Raw genomic sequence first — 25,712 nt, forward strand, 5'->3', positions numbered from 1 at the left:
GGACTTCCCCCCCCCCCTCTCCCCCTCCTCCCCTTCCCGCCCACCCTCTCCCCTAGTGGATCCATAGGCATCCTACGTCGGATCCCCATCTAAGGGGCCTGCCTAAGAGTACAAGAAAACCCCCCACCCGCCCCCCCTCCCCCCCGAACATCTGATATAACATAATACAGTTATGATTTCAACGCTCGAGCAAGCCTTTGTGAGTACGATAACGCCAAATAAACTTCAAGAAGTAAAACCCTTCAACACAGTTTGAAATTTAAACCTTGTAGCCCGAATCTCCATCGGGAATCGCTGACGTGCGGCAAAACCGAGGTGCAAACTGAGTCCATAAGCGCAGCGCATGGTCAACCCTGGTCGGATAAATTGTCGGAGTCTTTTCCCCCGCGGAAATTCGGTCTCTTCTTCTTGCTGCGATCTACTTTTTGCCAGGTTGCCGGCCCTCTGCTTCGCATGCGGTCAGACTTAGACGGTGTCTCCGGCAATTGTATCGGAAGGCCTGCGTCCTGGAAAACAGACGCGGCGTCCGCCAAGCTCTTCACTTTATACGTCTTGCCACCATGTTGGAAGGTTAAGGCAAACGGAAAATTCCACCTGTAGCGAATGTTAGCCTGTCGCAAAGATTCTGTCATCGGCCGTAGTTCAAATCGTTTCTTAAGCGTACTTGCCGCTAAGTCCTGATAAACCGCTACCTCCGTTTCGTTCCACATCCATTGTCTCTTTCGTCTTGCAATAGCCAGAATTTGCTCTTTTTGAATAAAGCTATTGAAATTGATAACTATATCTCTAGCTTTGTTGTCCCTTCGGGCCCCCAGGGCGCGGTGTGCCCTCTCTATTGTGAGAGGCATTGGGTCTATATTTGGAGCTAAGGGGTCCTCCGAAGTCGACTCCTTTTGCGCTAACAGAAAGAGGCAGAAGGCCTGAGCCACTGCCCTCGGATCAGCGTTAGCCGCGGTCTCGGGTATGCCTCGTAGGCGAATATTGTACCGCCTAGATCTATTCTCCAGGTCTTCCAATTTTTCTGATATAGATTGGATTTCTGCTTGGGTCGCATTATTGGCAATGGATAAGTCCTTTATGGTGATGTCCTGTCCTTTTATGCGGATATCTAGCTCATCCACCCTGTGGCCCAGCGCCTGGAAGTCTTCTCGCATATCTGTGAAGGACGCCAAAAGCTCGTCCCTATTTGCCTTAATTTCGGAGCGAAGCTCCATGAACCACTCCCTCATGGTAGCCTTGGAAGGTAAGTCAGTGAGAGATGCTGGTGCAGCGGAGCTCATTTGCGGGGATAGGATCGGTGCCTCGCTTTCCAGGTCACGCTCCTCACCCTCTGTGCCCGCCATGCCTTCCTCCGGATCGAGACCTGCCTTTTTTAGGTCCGAAGCAGCATGCGTGAAAGAGAATTTTTGCAGGTCTTGTCTCCTTCTCGTTGTCATGGAGGCAGCTTTCGGAAGGGTTAGCATATGTTTTTATCCCGAATATGATGCAAAAAATCGGCGAAATCGAGCGTTTTATTCAGGGGGAACTGGGAGCTGAGAATTCAAGCGGCCATCTTGCCTCGTGGCGAACAGCGCCCCATATGTACTTCATTTTTGCTCAATAAAAATTGTTTGCACTAAAATCATCCATTGTACCTGAAGACTGGAGGATAGCTAATGAAATCCCAATATTTAAAAAGGGTTCCAGGGGCGATCCGGGAAACTACAGACCGGTTAGCCTGACTTCAGTGCCAGGAAAAATAGTGGGAAGTGTTCTAAACATCAAAATCACAGAACATATAGAAAGACATGGTTTAATGGAACAAAGTCAGCTTTACCCAAGGCAAGTCTTGCCTCACAAATCTGCTTCACTTTTTTGAAGGAGTTAATAAACATGTGGATAAAGGTGAACCAGTAGATGTAGTATACTTGGATTTTCAGAAGGCATTTGACAAAGTTCCTCATGAGAGACTTCTAGGAAAAGTAAAAAGTCATGGGATAGGTGGTGATGTCCTTTCGTGGATTGCAAACTGGCTAAAAGGCAGGAAACAGAGAGTAGGATTAAATGGACAATTTTCTCAGTGGAAGGGAGTGGGCAGTGGAGTGCCTCAGGGATCTGTATTGGGACCCTTACTTTTCAATATATTTATAAATGATCTGGAAAGAAATACGACGAGTGAGATAATCAGATTTGCAGATGACACAAAATTGTTCAGAGTAGTTAAATCACAAGCAGATTGTGATAAACTGCAGGAAGACCTTGTAAGACTGGAAAATTGGGCAACAAAATGGCAGATGAAATTTAATGTGGATAAGTGCAAGGTGATGCATATAGGGAAAAATAACCCATGCTATAGTTACACAATGTTAGGCTCCATATTAGGTGCTACAACCCAAGAAAGAGATCTAGACGTCATAGTGGATAACACATTGAAATCGTCAGTTCAGTGTGCTGCGGCAGTCAAAAATGCAAACAGAATGTTGGGAATTATTAGAAAGGGAATGGTGAATAAAACGGAAAATGTCATAATGCCTCTGTATCACTCCATGGTGAGACCGCACCTTGAATACTGTGTACAATTCTGGTCGCTGCATCTCAAAAAAGATATAATTGCGATGGAGAAGGTACAGAGAAGGGCTACCAAAATAATAAGGGGAATGGAACAGCTCCCCTATGAGGAAAGACTAAAGAGGTTAGGACTTTTCAGCTTGGAGAAGAGACGGCTGAGGGGGGATATGATAGAGGTATTTAAAATCATGAGAGGTCTTTAAAACCATGAGAGGTCTAGAACGTGTAGATGTGAATCAGTTATTTACTCTTTCAGATAATAGAAAGACTAGGGGGCACTCCATGAAGTTAACATGTGGCACATTTAAAACTAATCGGAGAAAGTTCTTTTTTACTCAATGCACAATTAAACTCTGGAATTTGTTGCCAGAGGATGTGGTTAGTGCAGTTAGTATAGCTGTGTTTAAAAAAGGATTGGATAAGTTCTTGGAGGAGAAGTCCATTACCTGCTATTAATTAAGTTGACTTAGATAATAATCACCGCTATTACTAGCAACGGTAACATGGAATAGACTTAGTTTATGGGTACTTGCCAGGTTCTTATGGCCTGGATTGGCCACTGTTGGAAACAGGATGCTGGGCTTGATGGACCCTTGGTCTGACCCAGTATGGCATGTTCTTATGTTCTAACAGGAGGTTTAATCTTTCCAGTAAGAGTAGAATCTAAACAGTTTTGTGTTTCTGTAGGCTTGAGTGACACAGCAGCATTAATTCCCTCCCATATTATACCGGCTCTCAAACTCAGTCAAAAGGACAAGAAGGGACTGTTTTCAACTCATCATTCATATCTTGTGTTTGATCTTATCTAAAAATGCCAAGAAACGATGTGGGGGAGACCAGACTGCCTCAAAGGCGACCATTTTCAAGATGGATTAAAAAAGCCATAGGGTCTGCATATTTACTATAGGGCTACAATGTAAACCGGCATGATGTTCCGATGAATGTCAGTATATAAAAATCAATCAATCAATCAATCAATCAATCAATAAATGTAATTGCCGGAAGGCATCAGGACCCATACGACAAGAGCATAGTCTGCATCGTAAGCGGAAACACCCACAGTAAATCTGTTTGATATTGATAATACAGCAACTTGGACAATTATACGTCCATTTGCCAAACATTATAGGTTGGATGTTCTTGTGAAATAGCGCAGTTGCTTACCTGTAGCAGGTGTTCTCCTAGGATGGCAGGATATTAGTCCACACATAGGTGACATCATCCAATAGAGCCCGGCATGGAAAACTTTTGTCAAAGTTTCTAGAAGCTTTGACCAGCACACTGAACATGCCCAGCATGCCACTATCCACGCGTGGTCCCCCCTCAGTCTCGTAATATAAATAAAAAGACTAGCGAAAAAATAAAACAACAAACCGGAAGGAGAGGGGTGGCGAGTGGGATTCCTGAGGACTAACATCCTGCTGTCCTAGGAGAACACCTGTTACAGGTAAGCAACTGTGCTTTCTCCTAGGACAAGCAGGATGGTATTCCTCACATGTGGGTTAATACCAAGCTCCAGGCTGTCCCTCAGCAGCAGGAGAGACCAACAGTCACCAAACAACATGCCAACAGGCACAACAACAATAACTAAGGTGCTGATGGTCAGCTGGGGACTGCCTGGCTCTAAGCAGGGGTGCTAGGCTAGAAGAGTTGGGTTCAGGCTTGGAAGAGATTGCACAGGACAAAAGCACTGTCCTGTCGACCATCTTTGTCTAAGCAGTAATGGGCCATGAACGTGTGAAGGGAACTCCATGTTGCTGCGCAGCAAATTTCAACAACGGGACCACTCGCAGATGAACCACCGACATCGCCATGGCCCACACAGAGAGAGCTTTGACTCAGCCTGTGAGCTGAAGGCCCGCTTGTGCATAGCAGAAAGCAATGCAATCCGCTAGCCAGTTGGACAAAGTCTGTTTACCCACCGCCACTCCCAGCCTATTGGTATCGAAGGACACAAATAGCTGAGTGGACTGTCTGTAACCGGCTGTGCATTCTAAATAGAAAGCCAAGGCCCTCTTGCAGTCCAAAGTATGAAGGGCCCGCTCCCCTGGGTGGGAGTGAGTAAAAAAGAAAATTATTCCTTACCTGCTAATTTTCATTCCTGTAGTACCATGGATCAGTCCAGACGGTGGGTTATGTCCCCCGTCCAGCAGATGGAGTCAGATCAGAGCTCGAGAGTGCCACCTCATATAGCAGCGCACCCTCTGCTGGAGCTCAGTATCATGTATAACAAAGCCCAAAAGAGCAAGAAACAAAAAACAATTTGGATCAAACAACTGACGTAAGTAAACATCAAGAACAAGAACATGTACGACCCAGAACGAGGTCGAAACAGTGAAACCTATGAGGAGCTGTACCAATCCCCTTAGGAAGAAAAAAGAAAGAGACAGCTACAGATACAAGGCCGAGCAGAGGTTCACAGTCCCAAAGTGGTGGGCGTCTGGACTGATCCATGGTACTACAGGAATGAAAATTAGCAGGTAAGGAATAATTTTCTTTTCCCTGTACGTACCAGGATCAGTCCAGACGGTGGGATGTACCAAAGCTTCCCTAAACCGGGTGGGCCCCTGAGAGCCCTGCTCGGATAACCTGATCGCCAAAGTGCTCAGAAGGCGAAGGCGGTAGGTGTAGCCGATAATGCCTAGCGAAGGTATGCAGTGACTTCCACGTCGCTGCCCGGCAGATCTCCTGAGGAGAGACCGCACGAGACTCTGCCCAAGACGCAGCTTGAGAGCGTGTAGAATGAGCTCTGACGCCCCTAGGCGGATCCCGACCGGACCCAATATAAGACGCTGAAATGGCATCCTTAATCCAGCGGGCGATGGTCGTTTTTGACGCGGCGGAGCCCTTTTTAGGCCCCGACCAGAGCACAAACAGGTGATCGGAAACGCAAAAGGCATTGGTAACCTCTAGGTAGTGGAGGAGCACCCGCCTGACGTCCAAATGACGAAGAGACTTCGAATCCACAGGAGAGAACGCCGGGAGCTCCACCGTTTGATTCATGTGGAAGGAAGAAACCACCTTTGGAAGAAAAGACGGGACCGTACGAAGCGAGATCCCCGCTTCCGAAATGCGTAGGTAAGGTTCCCTGCAGGAGAGAGCCTGCAGTTCCGAAATGCGGCGGGCAGAGCAGATCGCCACCAGAAAAACGGTCTTCATAGTGAGGTCCTTCAGCGACGCGCCCTGTAGAGGCTCGAAAGGCGCGCCCGCCAGGACTCAAAGAACCAGGTTGAGGCTCCACGACGGACAGGGATCCCTGACCGGTGGCCGCAAATGACGGACCCCCTTCAGGAAACGTGCGATATCCGGTTGGAGAGGCAGGGAGACTGTTGTCTGTACCAGGACATTCAGAGCCGCGACTTGTACTCGGAGAGAATTATATGCCAGTCCCTTATCCAGACCATCTTGCAAGAATTGAAGGATCAATGGGACCGTCGCCTCCGTGGGCCGGGCTCCATGGTCGACACACCAAGACTCGAAAACCTTCCACACGCGAACGTAGGCCACGGAAGTGGAAGGCTTGCGTGCCCTGAGCATCGTGGAGATTACCGCCTCTGGATAGCCTCTGCGGCGGAGGCGGCGCCGTTCAAAAGCCAGGCCGCAAGACAAAAGAGTGCCGCCTGCTCGAAAAATACCGGTCCCTGTCGGAGGAGCCGGGGAAGGTGACTCAGCCGGATCGGACCGTCCACCGACATGTGCAGCAGGTCTGCAAACCAAGGCCGACGCGGCCACTCCGGCGCTACGAGAATCACGGGGCCGCTGTGATTCTCTATTCTGCGAAGTATTTTGCCCACTAAGGGCCAAGGAGGAAAAACATAGAGCAGCTGACCTTCCGGCCACGGCAGAGCGAGAGCGTCCACCCCCTCTGCCCCCCGTTCCCTTCTGCGACTGAAGAAGCGCGGAGCCTTGGCATTGCCCGCGGTCGCCATCAAGTCCAGTCGAGGGGTTCCCCAGCGACGAACCAGGAGAGCCATCGCCTCGTCGGAGAGAGACCATTCGCCGGGGTCCAGTCTTTGTCGACTCAGATAGTCTGCCTGAATATTGTCCACGCCGGCAATGTGAGAGGCCGCGAGCCGAAGCAGGTGAAGTTCCGCCCATGCCATCAGGGGCGCGATTTCGGCTGAAACCTGAGCGCTTCTCGTTCCTCCTTGACGATTGATGTAAGCCACAGTGGTCGCGTTGTCCGAGAGAACCCGTACCTCCTTGTTCTGAAGCAGAGGGAGGAAACGTTGCAGCGCGAGGCGCACTGCCCTGGTCTCCAGACGATTGATCGGCCACCTCGCCTCCACCGGAGACCATGTCCCCTGTATGGCGCTGCGCTCGCAGACGGCGCCCCACCCCACGAGGCTGGCGTCGGTGGTCACCACCACCCAAGATGGGACTGCTAGAGAAACGCCGCGAGCCAGGTGATCCGGGACCAGCCACCACTCTAGGCTGTCGCGAGCCAACTGAGGAAGAGGCAGAATCACGTGATACTCCTGGGACACCGGTTTCCAACGTGAGAGCAGGGACGCCTGCAGAGGGCGAAGGTGTGCAAATGCCCAGGGAACCATGTCTATGGTGGATGCCATCACTCCCAGAAGCTGTAGATAATTCCAAGCGGTAGGTTCCGTCAAAGACGCGAAGAGCCTGATGTGCTCCCTCAAGGAGAGGGCCTTGTCCGCTCGGAGGAAGACCATTCCCTGCTGAGTGTCGAAGGTTGCTCCCAGAAAATCCAATCGCTGAGAGGGAACTAGGGAGCTCTTGGACAGATTCACCACCCAGCCTAGGGAGCGAAGCACCTCCAAAACTCTGGTCACCGAAGCCTGTCCATGTGAGAAGGACTTTGCCCGCACCAGCCAGTCGTCCAGGTAGGGATGTACTAAGATCCCCTCCCGTCGAAGGGCCGCTGCCACCACTACCATGATCTTGGTGAAAGTTCGTGGGGCCGTCGCGAGTCCGAAAGGAAGAGCCCGGAATTGAAAATGCTGATCCAGAACTTTGAAGCGTAGATAACGTCTGTGGTCCGGACGTATAGGGATGTGTAGATACGCCTCTGTCAGATCCAGAGAAGCCAGGAACTCCCCCTGGTGGACTGCTGCAATTACCGACCGTAACGTCTCCATGCGGAACCGACTGACCCGCAGCGAGCGGTTTACCTCCTTTAAGTCCAGTATGGGTCTGAACGAATCGTCCTTTTTGGGAACTACGAAGTAGATGGAATAATGGCCCGAGCCCACCTCGGCGAAGGGAACGGGAACAATAGCCTCGATGTCTTGGAGTCGGTCCAACGTCTGTTGAACCGCCATCCGCTTGAGATCGGAGCCGCAAGGAGAGAAGACGAACCTGTCTCTTGGCGGACGGACAAAGTCCAAGGCGTAACCGTGTTGTATGGTGTCCAGCACCCACTGGTCTGAGGTTATCCTTACCCACTCCTCGAAGAATGCCGAGAGTCTGCCCCCGATGGGCGGACTGGAGGAGTGGGTCGCTCTGGCATCATTGGGAAGGCTTGGTGGAGGAATGTCCCTGTCCCGAGGCCTCTCTCGCGGGACGCCGCCCGTGAAAGGAACGGGACCAAGGCTGCGATCTACTGGGAGCTGTACGAGAACCAGGCTGTCTGTACGACCTGTAACGTCGTTGCGCCCTAGCCCTGGTCCTAGAGGAGGCAAATGCCCGGTAAGGACGCTGCCTGTCTTCAGGCAGACGATGTACCGAGTTCTCACCCAGCGACTTGATGATTTCATCGAGATCATTGCCGAAGAGAAACTTCCCCCGAAAGGGCATAGAACCTAGGCTCGACTTGGACGAGGCATCCGCAGACCAATTCCGCAGCCACAGGAGCCTTCGTGCTGCCACCACAGAAACCATGGACCGAGCAAGAACCCGGAAAAGATCATATAGGGCATCAGCTCCGTAAGCAATGGCAGATTCCAGGCTGTCGGCCTGGGCGGCTTCCTCCGGAGGCAACTGCTGGGACGTTAAAAGCTGTTGAACCCACAGGAGACTGGCCCTCTGAGTCAAAGAGCTGCACATGACGGCCCTCATTCCCAAGGCCGAAACTTCAAATACCTTCTTAAGGAACGTCTCCAGCTTGCGGTCCTGCGTGTCCCGTAGGGCTGTCCCGCCCGTGACGGGGATCGTGGTCCGTTTCGTCACCGCTGAGACCGCCGAATCCACTTTGGGAAACGAATGAAATCCAAAAAATCCTCCGGTAAGGGATAAAGTTTTTCCATGGCACGGGTGACCTTCAAGGACGCCTCAGGGACGTCCCATTCCCCAGTGAGAAGCTGTAGAAAAGACTCATGCACTGGGAAAGCCTTCGCTCTAGGCCGGAGTGCAGCCAGAACTGGATCCCCTTTTTTTGATGAGGTCGCAATCGCCGGGGTCACTGGTGCCGGAGGATCCGGAGGTGGATCCAGATCCAACTCCTGCAGGGTCTGCTGGAGGAGATCCTCCAGCTCCTCTTTGTGGAAAATGCGCAGAGCGCGAGGATCGTCGCCCTCCGCCTGTCCCTCCGGGTGTGCAGGGTCCGGAGGATCCAAGGGGTCAACCCCCAACGTGGAAGCCGCTCCTACCAACCGTGGCTGAGATGGCAAAGCAGAGGTCCCCGGAACTGCCCCAGCCGGGGTCAGGGACCCGGAGGGAGGAACTGTGAGCTTAGGAATCTTTGGAGCAGGAGGACCTGCTGGAACACCTCCCGGGGCTGCCAGGCCCTGTAAATAAGCTGTGTGCATCTTGAGAATAAAGTCCGGGGCGAAAAAGGGCAGCCCGGGAGGCGCAGCAGCAGCAGCATCCCCTGGGGGTGGATGAGCGGGTCGACCTTCCTCGGGACAACGATGTAGGCGGGGGGGCCCCCTAACAGCCCCTATCTCCTCCGGCGAATTTCCTGCGCTCAGATCCTGTTCCAAAATGGCCGCCTTTCCCGCCATCGGCGATGAAGTGGCCGGCCCTCGCTGCCCGGGCTGCGGGGAGGATGGCGTCGGGAGCGAGCCCGAGGCGTGCGCTTCACCTTCCCCCTCGGGGAGGCAACGTGGACACACACCCTCCCGCGAAAAACGAGACCCCGGGTCGCCGCAGGTCTCGCAACGGGAGAAACGCGGCATGACAGCGCCGCTAGAAACAAACGCCGCGGGGGGGGGGCCAAAAACGAAGCGCACCGCGGGGGGGCCTAAAGGCCTTCACAACCCGCCCGACGAGTCCGCAAGCGCCAGCGGGAAGGTCCCTTCTGCCGGCGCGCCCAGGCCCGCGAAAAGGCTGCCGGGCCGCGGGACCGTCCAGGAAAATTAGCTGCAAATAAAAACTTGAACAAAGTAGAAAACTTACCCCCCAAACGAACCCTGAAAGGGACTGAGAGGTAGCACAGGAAGGAGACAGAGCAGAGAAAAGCACGCCTCCTCAGAAATTAAAGTTAAATTTTTTTTTTTTTTTTTTTTTTTTTATACAACTAGATCCAAATTGTTAAAAGAAATAAGACATGACAGGAAGAACTGAGAAAAGAGCTAAAATAACCAAAAAACCTGTCACACTGGGGAAGCACTGATTTCCCCAACTCGCATCTGCTGGAGTCAGAATGATACTGAGCTCCAGCAGAGGGTGCGCTGCTATATGAGGTGGCACTCTCGAGCTCTGATCTGACTCCATCTGCTGGACGGGGGACATAACCCACCGTCTGGACTGATCCTGGTACGTACAGGGAACAATGGATTGACTGATGTGGAAATCAGTCACAACCTTAGGCAGAAACTTAGGGTGTGTACGCAAGACCACATGATCATAAAAAAACCACACATAGGGTGGGTATGTAACCAAGGCCTAAAGCTCACTGACTCTGCGAGCCGAAGTAATCACCACCAGGAATATAACTTTCCAGCAGGTCTATCCTGTAAAGTGCGGCCGCGTTTACCCTGCTCCTAAGCCGCGTTCTACTCACTTTCCGGCCGCGTTATCCCTTCCTGCGATCCCAAATCCCCTTTAACCTTCTCCTACCGCGTCCTAAAATCCCCGGGCAACCCCTTCCGCACGCGGCATGTATATTGCATGCAAACGAGCGAATTAGCTATTCCCTAGCATCCCGTAACCCGCGCCCCGACTATCGCTATCTTTCCCTGCCGTTTTGTCGCGCGTTTAACCTGCTTACTTACCGCCTACCCTTACCCCTGCGGTAGAGGCAGGGGTAAGGGTAAGTGGCAAGCTTTCCCCCGGCCCCCGCTCACCTGCCCCGGCCGCGATCATGGGTGCCGGTCTCTGGGGCAGCCCAGTCCTCTCCCCTCCTCCCGAAGCAAAAAAAAAAAGCGAAAAAAACGTAAAAGCAAAAAGTAAGTCGCTTCGCCGCTTCACACCGTCAGTGTCTCTTCTTCCCTCCTCCCGGAGCAAGGCTGCTTTTCATGCCCTGCTTCGGGAGGAGGGAAGAAGAGACACTGACGGTGTGAAGCGGCGAAGCAACTTACTTTTTGCAGCCCCGATCGGGCCTCTCCTGCCTCCCGCTGCGCGACTTACTTTTTTTTTCCAGCCGTCCGGCCATCAGGAAGAACGGATCTGTTAGGTCACAAAGCCGCCGCCGAGTCCCGAGACGGAGCAGCGGTGCGCGTGCATGCAGGGAATGTCCACGAGCGCATCCCGCCAACTCCAATTCTCTCTCTCCCCCCCCCCCCCCCCCCCCCCCCCCCCCGCAAGAGTTGTCTTAAGAAAAGTTAGCAGAGCCTCGGCGAAGCACCGGACGCCCTCAGACCGCCGAGCTGGACGCTTACCCTGCCGGGCCTCTCCTGCCTCCCGCTGCGCGATTTACTTTTTTTCCCAGCCGTCCGGCCATCAGGAAGAACGGATCGTGCTCCCCTGCCTCCCGGGGAAGATGGATGCCAGCACGGGGGAAAGCAGCCCCTGTGCATGCAATTGGCCGCTCAAGACGTGACGCCAAACGTCGTGACGTCACGTCTTGAGCGGCCAATTGCATGCACAGGGGCCGCTTTCCCCCGTGCTGGCATCCATCTTCCCCGAGAGGCACGATCCGTTCTTCCTGATGGCCGGACGGCTGGAAAAAAAAGTAAGTCGCGCAGCGGGAGGCAGGAGAGGTCGTCCGATGTCCGGAGGGGGGTGCAAAAAGTAAGTCGCTTCGCCGCTTCGTACTGCCAGTCCCTTCTCCCCTCCTCCCGGAGCAAGGCTGCTTTTCGTGCCCTGCTTCGGGAGGAGGGGAGGGGGACTGGCAGTTGAGAATTCCTGAGGTGATATCTTTGGTTCCTGTTTGTACCCTGGATCAGTCCAGATGAGTGGGTTTATGCATCCCTACCAGCAGAAGGAGGCAGAGAACAAAACTTTGAGGCACTGCTACATAACCGAGAATGCCACCTGCAGTCTCTCAGTATTTCTCTGTCTCCTGCAGATGGTAAGAGTTGCATACCTGCAGTCTGGAAGTGTTTTAAAAGAAAGAAAAGGATAAGAAGAGGATTCAGCTCCCCGAGGTGTTAAGTTCCTTTGTGGGCCATCCATCAGGTAGAGCAGGGTGAGCGGGGGGGTTGGCAATCCCTGTCAGGACTTGGCCCTTTCTTGGCAGAGGGGGGGGGGTAGGTAGCCAGGGGCCCTGGTTCCTTCCCCCCCTTTGGGCCTTTCGCTTCCTCTGTGTGCCTGGTTCCTCAGCAGTTAGCCTTCAGAAGCAGGGGAGTCGTTTTTTTCCTCCCTTTTTTTGTCTTTTTGGGGACAGCGATCACTGAGGCTATGTTTATTTTTAGGCCTGACCGCCCTGACATGCCGGCTCCCACGCAATGTGGCAGACTTTGCCACGGCTGTGGTCTGAGGCAAACTTCTCAACCGAGGGAGGGCCCATAAGGGCAAATAAATCTTCTTTTCTCCTTTACAAATTTTTTTTAAGCAATCCCCAATAGGGAGATGCATGTCCACCATCTGCTGGAGACGGAGAACTGAGGAGCTGATGTCAGTGCAAGGGTATATATACAGTGATGTCAGCTTTGCTTCGTCTCCATTTGCTGGTAAAGGTGCATAACCCACTGGTTTTGGATCCACCAGTTTGTATGCTAAGAAAGGGACTTATACGGCTAAGCAGTGGCCACTGAACATGGGCACATATTCAGCAGCTGCTACTTAGCCGCATAAGTCCTCAAAGTAATTACTTCTGTCTAGAGTGCAATAGATTAGTCCTTTGTCAATCAAAAGCACATGTATACACAAAATAAGAGGTAATGAGCATTTATCTAATCGAGATGTGCAAACTTAAAAAAAAAAAAAAAAAGTTTGCAAATAATTTCAACAAGCCTGCAACAATTTTGCTGATTTGTCCAATTAGTTTATAAACTTATTTTTGTAAAAATCTGATGCAAATTTCTGCAAATTGGTGAATTTTTTTTGGCCTGTTTATAAATATCTGCAGTGGCCAGATTTGATGGGAGATTTCTTTGTATCAGTGAATCTGCATGAACTCTCTACTGTCTTGCTTGGATTTTCCCAGAGATTTCCCCTCTATCAAACTCGAAGCGGGTGAAATTCAACCCTCTGATGATTTGCATCCATCTTTAATAGCTACATAAGCAAGCCATTAGCTGAAACATCGCCTTGCGCTGCAGAATAAAACCAAGACGGATTCAAATTTTGTGGTAAATTGTTGCCAAGTCCTGGGGTGGCTTGCCTGAACCAAACACTCCATACTCAACTGATTTCTCCCTGGAGTTTTGAAACCATGATAAGGAGACTGCCATTTTTCAAGTTCTTTACACTGCAGTGCGGGAACACTTGTTACCTTTAATATATTCTTTTCGGATTCTTCTTATGGTCTCCTCTTTCTCCTGCTGGAGTCTAGACCAACGAGCATCCAAGCGCTTTATGTCTGTGATGTTCTGCTTCTCCTCACGCTTCATCAGTAGTTTCTTTAAGACTTCTAGGCGAATCTCTTGCAGACTTTACCCAAACGAAGACCAGAAATAGAAGGAATCTGCTTTATTTTTCTTTTACATTTTCTCAGTATCTTTCTACATTTCCTTAAATTGTCATCATCTGTTTGCTTATAATCCTCCTGACTGTGCTATTACAGCTTGTTACAAGTAACCCTGGATAAGGACATTGTACAAATACCAAAAATAGGATAAATAAAAAAAACTGAGGTGGTGGTGGAGGTTATTTAACACTTAATTGCAGCTTTGGTCTAATGCAGTGGGACTCTCCCAGTTTAGAGCATAGAGCCATTGGAAATCTGCTGCAGCTTAGGAAGCCTTGTAAGGCATAGCTTATTCAAACAAACTCTTGAATAGCACCATTTGTTTATTTTATTTTAGATGGAATATAATTTTCTATTAACCTTTGTTCTTAGTTTTAAGTTGATTGTTGTGTTATATGATGCCCAATTAGATTTATTTAAAAAATGTAAAAACTAAGTTATAAATAAATAAGAACATAAGAAAAGCCATAATGGGTCAGACCAAGGTGAATCAAATCCTGTCTCCAACAGTGGCCAATCCAGGTCACAAGTACCAGTCAGATCCCCAATAGTTGATCTATTTTTTGTATCACAGTCACAGGGATAAGCGCTGGCTTTCCCAAGTCTACCTGGCTAACTTTTGTTTTGAATTTTTCCTTCAGGAACTTGTCCTCTTCCGAACCCCACTATGTTAATTGTCTTGACCACGGATTCCATAGCTTAATTGTGCACAGAGTGAAAAAAATACTTCTTATGATTTGTTTCACATCTGCCGGTTACTAGTTTCATGGAGCATCCCCTAATTCTAGTGTTGCTTGAAAGGGTAAGGAGAAATGTCCTTACTTATTAATTACATTTCCATTAGTCCTGCTACACCAGTCCAGCCCCCTACCAGCAGATGGAGGCAGACAGCACTGTTTTCCTCTGTGACATCACAGCCACTACTTAGGAAATGGTGCTAGTAGTAAGAACCCAGAATCTGTTACATTTGGCAGCTCACGGGACAGCCCTACAAGCCGCCGCACTCACTCCTAGTGATGTATGATGCTGCCAAAGGCCTCTCATTGCGGCAGCGTTTACCTCTGCCAAACGCCACTGACCACTGCTGACCTTGGCCTGTCTATGACTCCGTCAGTCTGCTGCCTGCCATTGGACTCTTGCTCTAGCCACCACCGTAGGGACCTGCCGACTGCCAGAACCCAAGGGCTCAACCTGTGGTTGAGGCAGCTGGTATAGGTGACGCTCCAATCTGTCCTGCTACAGGGCGTTCGTCAGCTGCCGGTATAGGCCTCGTAGATTAGCTTACAAGGCTGTGTCAGCTATGCCACAGCACAAAGGGCTCATATCCATGCCACTTTCACAGTATCCTTCTGACAATCAATTTAAAAGTAATCCAATTTCAACCAGAAACCTGAGAAGAGGTTTCCCTTAACCTACCATGAAAGAAAGGAAAGAAAGAAAACTAAGGAACAGAGAGGACCAATGCCCTCAACCACATACCAAACAAGAACAGAAATAATACAGTCTCACTTCCTAGGTGGGTCCTGGACTGGGGTAGCAGGACTAATGGAAAAGAAATTAACAGGAAATTAAAAATCTCCTTCCATCTCTTCCTGCTACAGCATTCCAGCCTGACAAGTGGGAAATACCAAAGTTTCATCTATCTGAGAGGAGGAAGCAATAGCTTTCTGAAGAACCCCAGCACTGTAAGATGTATTCTCTCGCGCCAGCACGTCCAGTCAATAATGCTTCATAAAGGTATGCAGGGAAGATCAAGTGGCCACCCTGAAAATATCAGCCAATGCAAGCACAGGCACCTCTGTCCAAGATGCCCACTGGGCCTTTGTGGATTGATCAAGCACCAATTTTGGAGGCTTCTTGCCCTTCAGCAATTAAGTCAAATCAATTGTCTCTTTTATCCAGTGAGCTAGAGTAGCCTTAGATGTGGACTAAAAGGATTGTTTGTCTTTTATTCGGACCCCCAAAAAGGACAAACAATTGTCCAAATTGCGGAAGGTATTAGTGGCCTCCAAATACTGCAGATTATGCCTCTGCACATCCAAACATCTGAGGACCCGATACTCAGGTACACACTCCTCACGAGAGAAGGACAGAAGCGAAATCGGCTGATTGATATGAATGGTAGAATTCACCTTAAAGAGAAAGGATGGCACAGGTTGAAAAACCACCCACCTTCGTTGAAATCACTAGGAAGGGGTCCTGGCAAGATAAGACTTGAAGCTATGAGACCTGCCATGTGGAGTACACCGTAACCAGGAAAGCCGTCTTCAGTGACAAATCCTTCAAGGAATTCTGTTTTCAAGGGCTCAAAGGGGGCCTCTGTAAGGGCTCGCAGCACCATATTGAGATCCCATGGGGGAACAATAGGCCATAAAGGTGGCCACAACTTTTTTATGCCACTTAAGAAGTGGGACTCTTTCAGGTGAGCTGCTCTCGGTAGCAAGAAATAGCTGCCACCTGCACCTTTAAGGAATTCAGGGCCAGCCCTTTGTACAGGCCACCCTGAAGAAAGGAAATATCAGTCAGCCAGGGAGGCACCAACCTGGACTTGCGTACTATATGAATAGTTTTCAGATCAAAATGAAGCAGACGATGACCATTTTTCAAGAAACCGTAAGAAACAGAGCCATATCAATAGGAGGACCTCGCCTCTGGAACTCCCTACAGAACACCTAAGATTACAGAACAACACTAAACTATTTAAAAAATTGCTCAAAACCTGGCTCTTCAGACAATCCTACAAAGATGGGATCGGCTAGTCGTCTACAGACACCATGACTTCACCCCCCACTAAGAACTTTACTAACCCCAACCACCACCCAGCTTTTATTCCAGTAACATACTCAGTTGAGCCTTCTAAACCCAACAATTTCACACTTGTATTCTATAAAATCACGAGAAATCACCACGCAGAGAATCCAATATCACTGGATGACATAAATACCATGACAAACCTGACAGCTAGACGACGACGTTCATTTTGTCTCTAGTTTTAGCAGATCCCACAGTCCCCTACCATTCCTCATATCTACCCCTATAAACATATGTTCTCTGTAATGTTTCTCTGGAAGGAAAACCCAAGTCACCTCCCACAGTTATGAATGTAGTACTTAATCTTTTTGTAACAGATGCTATACCTAATCTGTTGCTATATAAGCTGTTATATATAACCTTTTTGTATCTGATGTAATACCAGTTGTGTTTCGCCTGTAATATGTTGTTATACCTGTAAACCTTTCGCTAACCTTCGGTATATAAAAGCTTACAAATAAAAATAAATAAATAAGACTTCAGCAGTGTAGCAATTACCACTGAAGAATACCTTTCTTCCGGGGGGGGGGGGGGGGGGGGGGGGGGGGGGGGGGGGGGGAGTGTGGCACATTTAAAACTAATTGGAGAAAGTTCTTTTTCAATCAATGCACAATTAAACTCTGGAATTTGTTGCCAGAGGATGTGGTTAGTGCAGTTAGTGTAGCTGTGTTTAAAAAAGGATTGGATAAGTTCTTGGAGGAGAAGTCCATTACCTGCTATTAAGTTCACTTAGAGAATAGCCACTGCCATTAGCAATGGTTACATGGAATAGACTTAGTTTTTGGGTACTTGCCAGGTTCTTATGGCCTGGATTGGCCACTGTTGGAAACAGGATGCTGGGCTTGATGGACCCTTGGTCTGACCCAGTATGGCATGTTCTTATGTTCTTATCTGGAACTCTTACACCCTTCGGGGTTGCTAACGGGATACCCGCTCCTCGGGGGCCTCTTCTGCTTCTTTCAGGTGCTATCAGGAAACCGGTACTCGCTCCTCAAGGGCCCATGTTCCCTGAATCGCTGCCTGCATCTTCAAACCTTTCTACTTGGAAGACTTCACTAACAGTTTCCATCTGTGAGTACAACTGCCATCTATTCCACAGTACTGCTTCTCTGGAACCAGGTACTCGCTCCTCGAGGGCCTGCCCTCTGTTCCGGTGCCAGACCTCTCGTCTAGTGGAATCTCTGTTACTGCTACATGAGTACAATACAACTGAGTCTCTCTGCTCTAAGGGATCAGGTACTCGCTCCTCGAGGGCTTGCTCTCCCTGTCTCGGAGCTTCTCCTGATTCTACTTGGGACTCTGAATGCTTCTCACTGTGTACTCATAACTCTCAGTCTCTTTCCACTACAGCACTGCCTAGCAGAGGACTCACAGTTCCAGCGTTCTGTGGGAGACTTGCCCAGCCGGGCTCAACATCCACTACTCACTACTGCCACCTCTGGTGGTTTCCAAAACTGTTTAATAAAAGATTCAAATCTGTGTTTGTGTGTCCAGAGTCTAGCCTGACATTGTGGTCCCTCACGGGACTGCCCCCCATGGGCGTGGTCAGCTGCAATGTCCAAGGATCCACCCAAACATCAATAACCATAACAGACCCCCAGCATTGATGGAGGGTGGTACCTCCTTGCCACGGGGTCACTTCGGGGGCATCACAGCAGAAGATGGGGCCAACCCCAGCCCGATACCATGCGAGGACAGAGACTGGTGGCGATGTTTTTGGAGTTTCCCATGGTGCTCGGCCCGGTCTTTCCCTGGAGCCGAGGTGGAAGGAGACGATCCAGAAGTCCTCAAGTGAGAGGAGATAGATGAAGGTCGGTCTCCAGCTCCCCCTCTCCAATGGAGGCCCCAGTAGAGGGGTGGACACCGAGGGACCGGTGTCCATCAGTTCCCCACGGCCCTTCGGAGTCGACGCCCCTGACACCTGGGTTGAGGGTTCAGACTTCTTTGATCCGAACAGTTTCTCCATCTTGTCCAGGTAGGCCAGACAGCCTTTGGGGGTCTTCTGATAACAGAAACAACACCCCTGAACATCATGTGATGCACCCTGGGCATATAAGACACACCTCGTGCGGATCCGTAAGGGACATAGTCCAAGGGCACTGGGGGCACCGAAAAAAAATCAACGATGCCATGGTGAAAAAACAGCTAGTGAGCGGTTTATAACCGGCGGACCCCAAAGGACTCTGCAACCAGGACCTGACCACACCGAACGAAAAACTTGCCACACCGCAAGACTAACTAAAGCCAGGAGAAGGAAGAGGGACCCGGCACAGGAAAAGTCGAAGCAACGACCGTGGAAATTAGTTTAAAAAAAAAACAAACAAAAAAAACCCAAACCCACAGCTCCACAACTGCAAGACAACAACTCCGTGGAAGAGATTGAAGAGGGACCCCCACATTGATAGAGGCATGCCGTGCCAGCCTCCATCCGATGATGTCACCCATCTGCGAGGACTACCATCCTGCTTGTCCTAGGAAAATAAATGGAATAACAGCCACTGCCCCGCTCTAACAGAGGCTCTGATACTCCTGTCCACAAGAGCTTCAGTTTCAGTAAAGTCTCACAAGCAGCCTGTTGCTTGGCCAGAGTGGGACAAGAAGATATCATAAAGGCGTCTTGTATTGGACAATGCAGGTTCAGAGCATAAACTGACTGAACAATCTCCAACACTCACTGGTCAGACGTTAAGTGGGCCCACTCCCTGAAGAACTCCCGCAGACATCCCCAGATGGGAGTCAGTAGAGAATGAACCTGTGGGACCTCAGGAGGTGGCTCCTACTGGACCCTATAGAGGAACCCTGGCTCCATGAAAGGACTGACCCCGACTTCTTGAATAGGAAAAGGCAGAAGAGGCACCAAACAATTGCCTACCTGGCCAGTACTGCTTCAAGGCTTGAAATTGCCCCGACCTCTGCCAGCCTTATAAAAAGGGCGGCCCTTGCCCTCCAGCAAGTGCTGAGCCTTAGGATCTCTGGTGCAGATCCTTCCCAAACAGCTGCCTGCTCTTAAATGGCAACTACCTCAAGAAAGTTTTAGACCAAAAGTCAGCTAACATAATAACATAGTAATGATGACAGAAAAGGACCAAATGGTCCTTCTTGCCCAGCAAGCTTCTTATGGTAGTAACTGCTGCTCCATGCAGGTTACCCCCATGTTTCTGTTACAGGAAGTAACTGTTCTTCTTGCAGGTTACTCCCATGTTTCTCTTAAGGGTAGTATCTGCGGCTCTGTGTAGTTATCTTCAAACCTTATGATAATTCATACAAATTTACTACTAGCAACATTTTTTTCACTGGTGATGAGCCTTCTTGAAAATTCAGACGATGCTGCTTGATGTGCTTTGCTTATAGATTTGGCTGTAGAAGCAGTCATGTGCTTGTTCCCTTATGTCTGCATATCTGTACCCCAGACCGTAAAAGTCAGGGGCTGTGATAGTTGTCATGTGAATACAATTCCCCTCTCCCTCCCCCACTGCCGAAGCGGAAATCGATGTTGCAGTTGTGTCAAAGCACCAAGCTTATTGGGTAAGAATGATAATCCTTATGCCTTCTGATAAGAGTAGCAATTGCTGCTCCGTGCAGGTTACCCCCATGCTTATCAGTACCCTAGACCGTAAAAGTCGAGGCCCTTGTTGGTTGTTAACTGAATCCAGTTCTCCTTTTCCCCCTGCTGTCGAAGTGGAGAGTAATGTTGCAGTTGCATTAAAAGCATCAAGGCTTATTGCTTAAGGGTAATAATCTCCATGCCTTCTGCTAAGCGTAGTAACTGCCGCACCAGCAAGTTACCCCCTTCCATGCTTTTCTTCATTTCTATTCACAGTGTTAATTCCATGCTCCTCTGAATTCTTTGACTGTTTTTATATTCATCACCTCCTCCAGAAGAGCATTCCAGGCATCCACCACCCTCTCTGTGAAGAAATATTTCCTGACATTGGTTCTAAGATGCCCACCTCTGGAGTTTCATTTCGTGACCCCTAGTTCTAATGATTCTTTTCCAATGGAAAAGGTTTGAAGTTCATACATCATTATAACCTTTCAGGTATCTGAAAGTCTGTATCATATCTCTTCTGAACCTTCTCTCTTCCAGGGTATAGTTATTTAGATCCTTCAGCTGCCCAATTACGCAACCACAGGAGCCTGCTACTGAAGGGACGGAGGGCGAGCGCTGTCCTGATGTGGGATACCTTTTCAGTTTTTCTCTGTCTCCCTCTGCTTGTCAAGAGGCTCAACCCACTGTCTGGACTGATCCAGGTACGTACAGGGAAAGAGCGTTTGTCAAAAAAGCTGTGGCAGACTCCATCCTGGCCACCTATTTGCTCTCTGGAAGCCGATGGATCCATCTCAGGAAAGCCTGGACCACCAGGGCCAAACAGATGGATATCTGCCGTCACTGATGAAATAAACAGATTTCTCAGAGGCAGCTCCATCTTCCTATCATAGCCTTCCTCCACAGGAATAGTAGTAAGATTGGTCACAGCTGTGACCAGGGCATTCATGATTGGGACCTTGAAAAACTTCTGCATTAAAGCTGGAGGGAGCAGATACAGTCATTACAGGAAGTTAACACCCCTCAAGCCTGACTCTGGGGACTCCCACTCAGCCAAATTTTCCACTTCCCCCTTAATAATGGAGTCCCACACTGGAGTGTCCTGAGGCTTGGACTCCACCAGTCAGAGACAAGAAATCACCTGCTCAATTAAGCAGCCTCTCTCATGTCGGTGAAAAAGACAGATCACAGAATCATCCTCAGGACCTCAGCCCCTTCCTGCATGGACGGAGAACTATCAGCATCTCCAGGCTCCTCCCACAAGGGCTCCAGCACTTCGATAGCTGGCGCGCCCTCCTGGCTGGAACCTGGGGAAAGGGACCCAGTGAAGAGGCTCCTGACACCTTCATGGGAGCCACACATGGCCCTGCCCCCGTCCTGGAGAAGACACGGAAAAGTTCTGGGGAAAAATCATAAATACTCACTTTTCTATTTCATGTTCTCTAAAGGCCCATTCTTTCCTCTCTTGGTCATCCATCATCTTCTTCCTTTTCCCGCGCTGTGCTTGGTCACGAAAAGATGGAAGAGACGCTTCCCAAACTCGTTTCTCCCGGGCACGTTCAATCATCTCCACCTCGGCCAACCCTGCGGGTAGGCCTCGACCTTCAGGGAATGCAGAGAAACAGCTCTGAGAAATGCCCCTGAAAAGCTGCATGCACATGCAAATCATTTTTTTGTTTCCTAGTCAATTCTATTGTGAGAAAGAAATAATAGACGTGGAGCCTTAATGGGGTCATTTTCAAACCGTTTGGACTGGGAGGAAGTCCAGGCGTACTTTTTACTCACAGACATTTCCATCAGTTTCAAAGAGAAGGTGTGTGCGTACTTTCACTTTCAGACTTACCATTGATACTATAGTAAGACAGGGGTTTCAGCTGTTAATGTAATTCTTTTTCCACCTTGGGAAACTCCTTTTAGAACTCCTTTTTCCCTAATGATTTTAAGTTAACCAGCACATTCAGCATAACAGTGCATCATTCCACAATCACTGCAGCCAGGGCTGGCAAGGTGAATCTCCTGCTAATCCAAGCCAGTGAGCTTGGGCTGAGATGCACATTGATAGTTGGTGCTGTGGCAGTGGAAGAGTTCCGTTTCAACTGAGAGTTACATTTGTGTGCTGACAAGACTCAACTTCTAAGTGCCCTGAGGGCTGAACTGAACAGAAACAGTGAGAAAACAAGCAGCTAGCCTCTCAGCTGTTTTTGATATAACAGTTTAAAAAGTCTAGTAGTAAATCCAGAAGGATTAACTCCTGTCCTGCTAGGAGAATCTGCAGTCTTTAAGGGGGCGATGCAATATTTTGGCAGAGAAAGCAGGCGCTGAACAGCCAGCGCCCAGTTTCTTAACGCACCATGCAATATTTAAATTAGGGGGTCGCGTTAGCAAGGAGGCGCTAGGGTAACTTGCGCGCCCCTAGTGCCTCCTTGCTAAGGAGAGCCCAAGTGCGTCGGCCCTCCACAGGTTAGGAAAACCGACGCCGAGTTTATTGGCATCGGTTTTCCTAAACACCACACAAACAGGGGATTCAGGAAACGGATGCTTCTCAATTGAGCATCCGTTTCCTGCATCCGACTGCCGGCGTTTTTTTAAACTTTTTTTTTTTTGGTTAAATTAGTTTACTTTTTCCTTGTACTTAATATCACAACGATATTAAGTAGGAGGCGGTACAGAAAAGCAGGTTTTTCTGCTCAGTTACTCAGTTTTGAATGTGCATTGTAGAGGTGCTAATCCCCTTATTGCATAAGGGGATTAATTAGCGCCTATACAATGCACTGTATTGCATCGGCCCCTCAGTTTGCAGCCAAGTCAATGGTAAAAATATTAGCTATTGTTAATTATGAAAAAAATCCCTTTTCTTTTTCTGTGCCTGTTGTATTATAGCATTTTTTAAAGAGCTTTCTCTTCACATAAGAACATAAGATATGCCATACTGGGTCAGACCAAGGGACCATCAAGCCCAACATCCTGTTTCCAACAGAGGCCAAGAACCTGGCAAGTACCCAAACATTAAACAGATCCCAAGCTATGCTGCCTTATTGATTAATAGCAGTTTATGAAATTCTCATCTAGGAACTTATCCAAACCTTTTTTAAACCCAGTTATACTAACTGCCATAACCACATCCTCTGGCAATTAATTCCAGAACTTAATTATGTGTTGAGTGAAAAAGAATTTTCTCCAATTTGTTTTAAATTAGCTACTTGCTAACTTCATGGAGTGCCCCCTAGTCCTTTTATTGTCCGAGAGAGTAAATAACCGATTTACATTTACCTGTTCAAGTCCTTTCATGATTTTGTAGACCTCTATCATTACCCCCCTCAGCGTTCTCTTCTCCAAGCTGAATAGCCCTAACCTCTTTAGCCTTTTCTCATAGGCGAGCCATTCCATGCCCTTTATCATTTTGGTCAACCTTCTCTGTACTTTCTCCAGTGCAACTATATCCTTTCTGAGATGCGGCAACCAGAATTGCACACAGTATTCAAGGTGCGGTCTCACCATGGAGCGATACAGAGGCATTATGACATCCACCGTTTTATTCACCATTCCCTTTCTAATAATTCCTAACATTCTGTTTGCTTTTTTGACCGTCACAGTACACTGAGCCGACGATTTCAATGTGTTATTCACTACGATGCCTAGATCTCTTTCCTGAGTGATAACTCCTAATATGGAACCTAACATCGTGTAACTATAGCAAGGGTTATCTTTCCCTATAATCATCACCTTAAACTTGTCCACATTAAAATTCATCTACCATTTGAACACCCAATCTTCCAGCCTTAAGAGGTCCTCCTGCAATTTATCACAATCTGCTTGAGATTTAACTACTCTAAATAATTTAGTGTAATCCACAAATTTGATCACTGCACTTTCCAGATCATTTATAAATATATTAAAAAGCACCAGTCCAAGTACAGATCCCTGAGGCACTCCACTGTTTACATTTTTCCACTGTGAAAACAGACCGTTAAACCTATTCTCTGTTTCCTGTCTTTTAATCGGTTTGCAATCCACAAAAGGACATTGCCTCCTATCCCGTGATTTTTTAGCTTTCTTAGAAGCCTCTCATGAGAGACTTTGTTGAATGCCTCCTGAAAATCCAAACACACAACATCTACAGGTTCACCTTTGTCCACATGTTTATTCACCCCTTCAAAAAAATGTAGGAGATTTGTGAAGCAAGACTTCCCTTGGGTAAATCCATGCTGGCTGGGTCCCATTAAACCATGTCTATGTAAATGTTCTGTGATTTTATTCTTTATAAAACAGTTTCCATGATTTTTCCCGGCACTGAAGTCAGGCTCACTGGTCTATAGTACAGCCTTGTTATAATAAACATTTTAGTTTATTTGCCTTGTGTTCTGAATGATTAGTGACCCAGGTAAGAGTTTTAGTAAGTGGCCTGTGGATGTCTCTCTGTAACTCTGTGACTTCAGGTTGTTATGAGGTTCCATTGTCTCCAGAGACCATCAGATAGTAGCTTGTGGGCAGGGTACTTGTCCAGATGCAAATGGAAACCCAGTTGGTGTGTGGAAGGGGGGTTTACATGATGGGGTAACATGCGCAAGTGCAGGCGAGGCCTGTACAGTGCTTCTTGAGATCCTCACATGGCTAAAAGGTTTAACCCCTGGTGGGTGTTAGAGATAGTGTAGTTAACATTACGTGACAGGTATAAAGCACTCACAGATATTTGAACCTGCTTTTTGTAAAAGTACTTTTTTCATGGAAAATAGCATGTCGATTTGAAAATAACGTCTGCGTATGTTATTCCCCCCCAACTAAAAATATATTCCAGGAATACCTCTTCTTAATGTGGCTACAAGTGTGTGCATTGTGTAAGAACAGGAAGATTTTTAGCCACATTGAAGACAGACAATTTACACCTGTAAACTGCTGTTTACCTAAGTAGATGGTAATTTTATAATTGTGCATATGGGTAAAGTTTACACATACCTTTTACATGCAGACTTTGTCCTCAAATTTTCAAAGTGAAGATATGCGCATAAATTCACTTTGAAAATTCATGGGTAAATTGGCCTGGTACCCATAACAATTAATTTGCACAAAGTTACACCTCCTCTTCAGAAAGGCTAACTTGAGCAGGTCAACATACGTGTATACTTTTAAAACCAAGGGTAGTGCATAACTTCCAACTCTGACCCCAGTTTACCGCTCTCTGGTTCATGAAAAAGTATGTGTGTAACTTATGTGCCGCATGAACTTTTACGCATCCAGAACCCCGGGCTATTTTCTAACAACCATTTAAGCACACAGAATAATTTTGTGCACATAAATGATCTGAAAATTCAGCCCATAATGGCTTTAAAAATTGTCCTCCACATCTTTAAATATCATCAGCATGTCATAGACACACAGATTATACCATACAGTTGTGTGAATTACTGCAACAACACACAAGAATAGGAAAATTGGTTCTTATCTGCTGATTTTTGTTCCTGTAGTACCACAGATCAGTCCTGGGTTTTGCCTCCCTGCCAGCAGATGGAGACAGAGAAAGTTTTACTGACGCTGCCTCTTAACCTCTTGTGCCATCTACAGCTCCTCAGTATTGAACTGTATCAAAGCTTAAGAACGAAACTTCCCAAAAAATTTCCAAAACCCAACAAAAAACATTCTTAACTTTAATTCTTCCTCTGCATTATATACAACCAGAAAGTAGACTAAGCGGACGACTCTCCTCTACAGAATGGGCGGGTTCTGGACTGATCTGTGATATTACAGGAACAACAATTAGCAGGTAAGAACCAATTTTCCTTTCCCTGTACATACCCAGATCAGTCCAGACTCCTGGGATGTACCAAAGCTCCCTAGACTGAGTGGGACCTGGAGAGTCCCGTTCGCAAAACACTCTCGCCGAAGGAATGACGA

At 48.3% G+C, this 25,712-nt stretch overlaps 1 protein-coding gene across 2 annotated transcripts in view; it reads right to left on the reverse strand.

Moving 5' to 3' along the window:
- The window catches only part of MAATS1 (MYCBP associated and testis expressed 1), a 95,434-nt gene that overhangs the window by 47,515 nt on the left and 22,207 nt on the right, over positions 1-25,712 (reverse strand). For both annotated transcript variants that reach the window (XM_029578901.1, XM_029578902.1), the window contains 2 exons: positions 21,248-21,425; positions 13,271-13,428 (listed from right to left, as the gene is read on the reverse strand). In XM_029578901.1, coding sequence (XP_029434761.1) covers positions 13,271-13,428; positions 21,248-21,425 — 336 coding nt within the window. The remainder of the gene's footprint in view (positions 1-13,270; positions 13,429-21,247; positions 21,426-25,712) is intronic.

Source organism: Rhinatrema bivittatum, chromosome 15, assembly GCF_901001135.1.
Source record: "Rhinatrema bivittatum chromosome 15, aRhiBiv1.1, whole genome shotgun sequence".
NCBI classification, from domain to species: Eukaryota; Metazoa; Chordata; class Amphibia; order Gymnophiona; family Rhinatrematidae; genus Rhinatrema; species Rhinatrema bivittatum.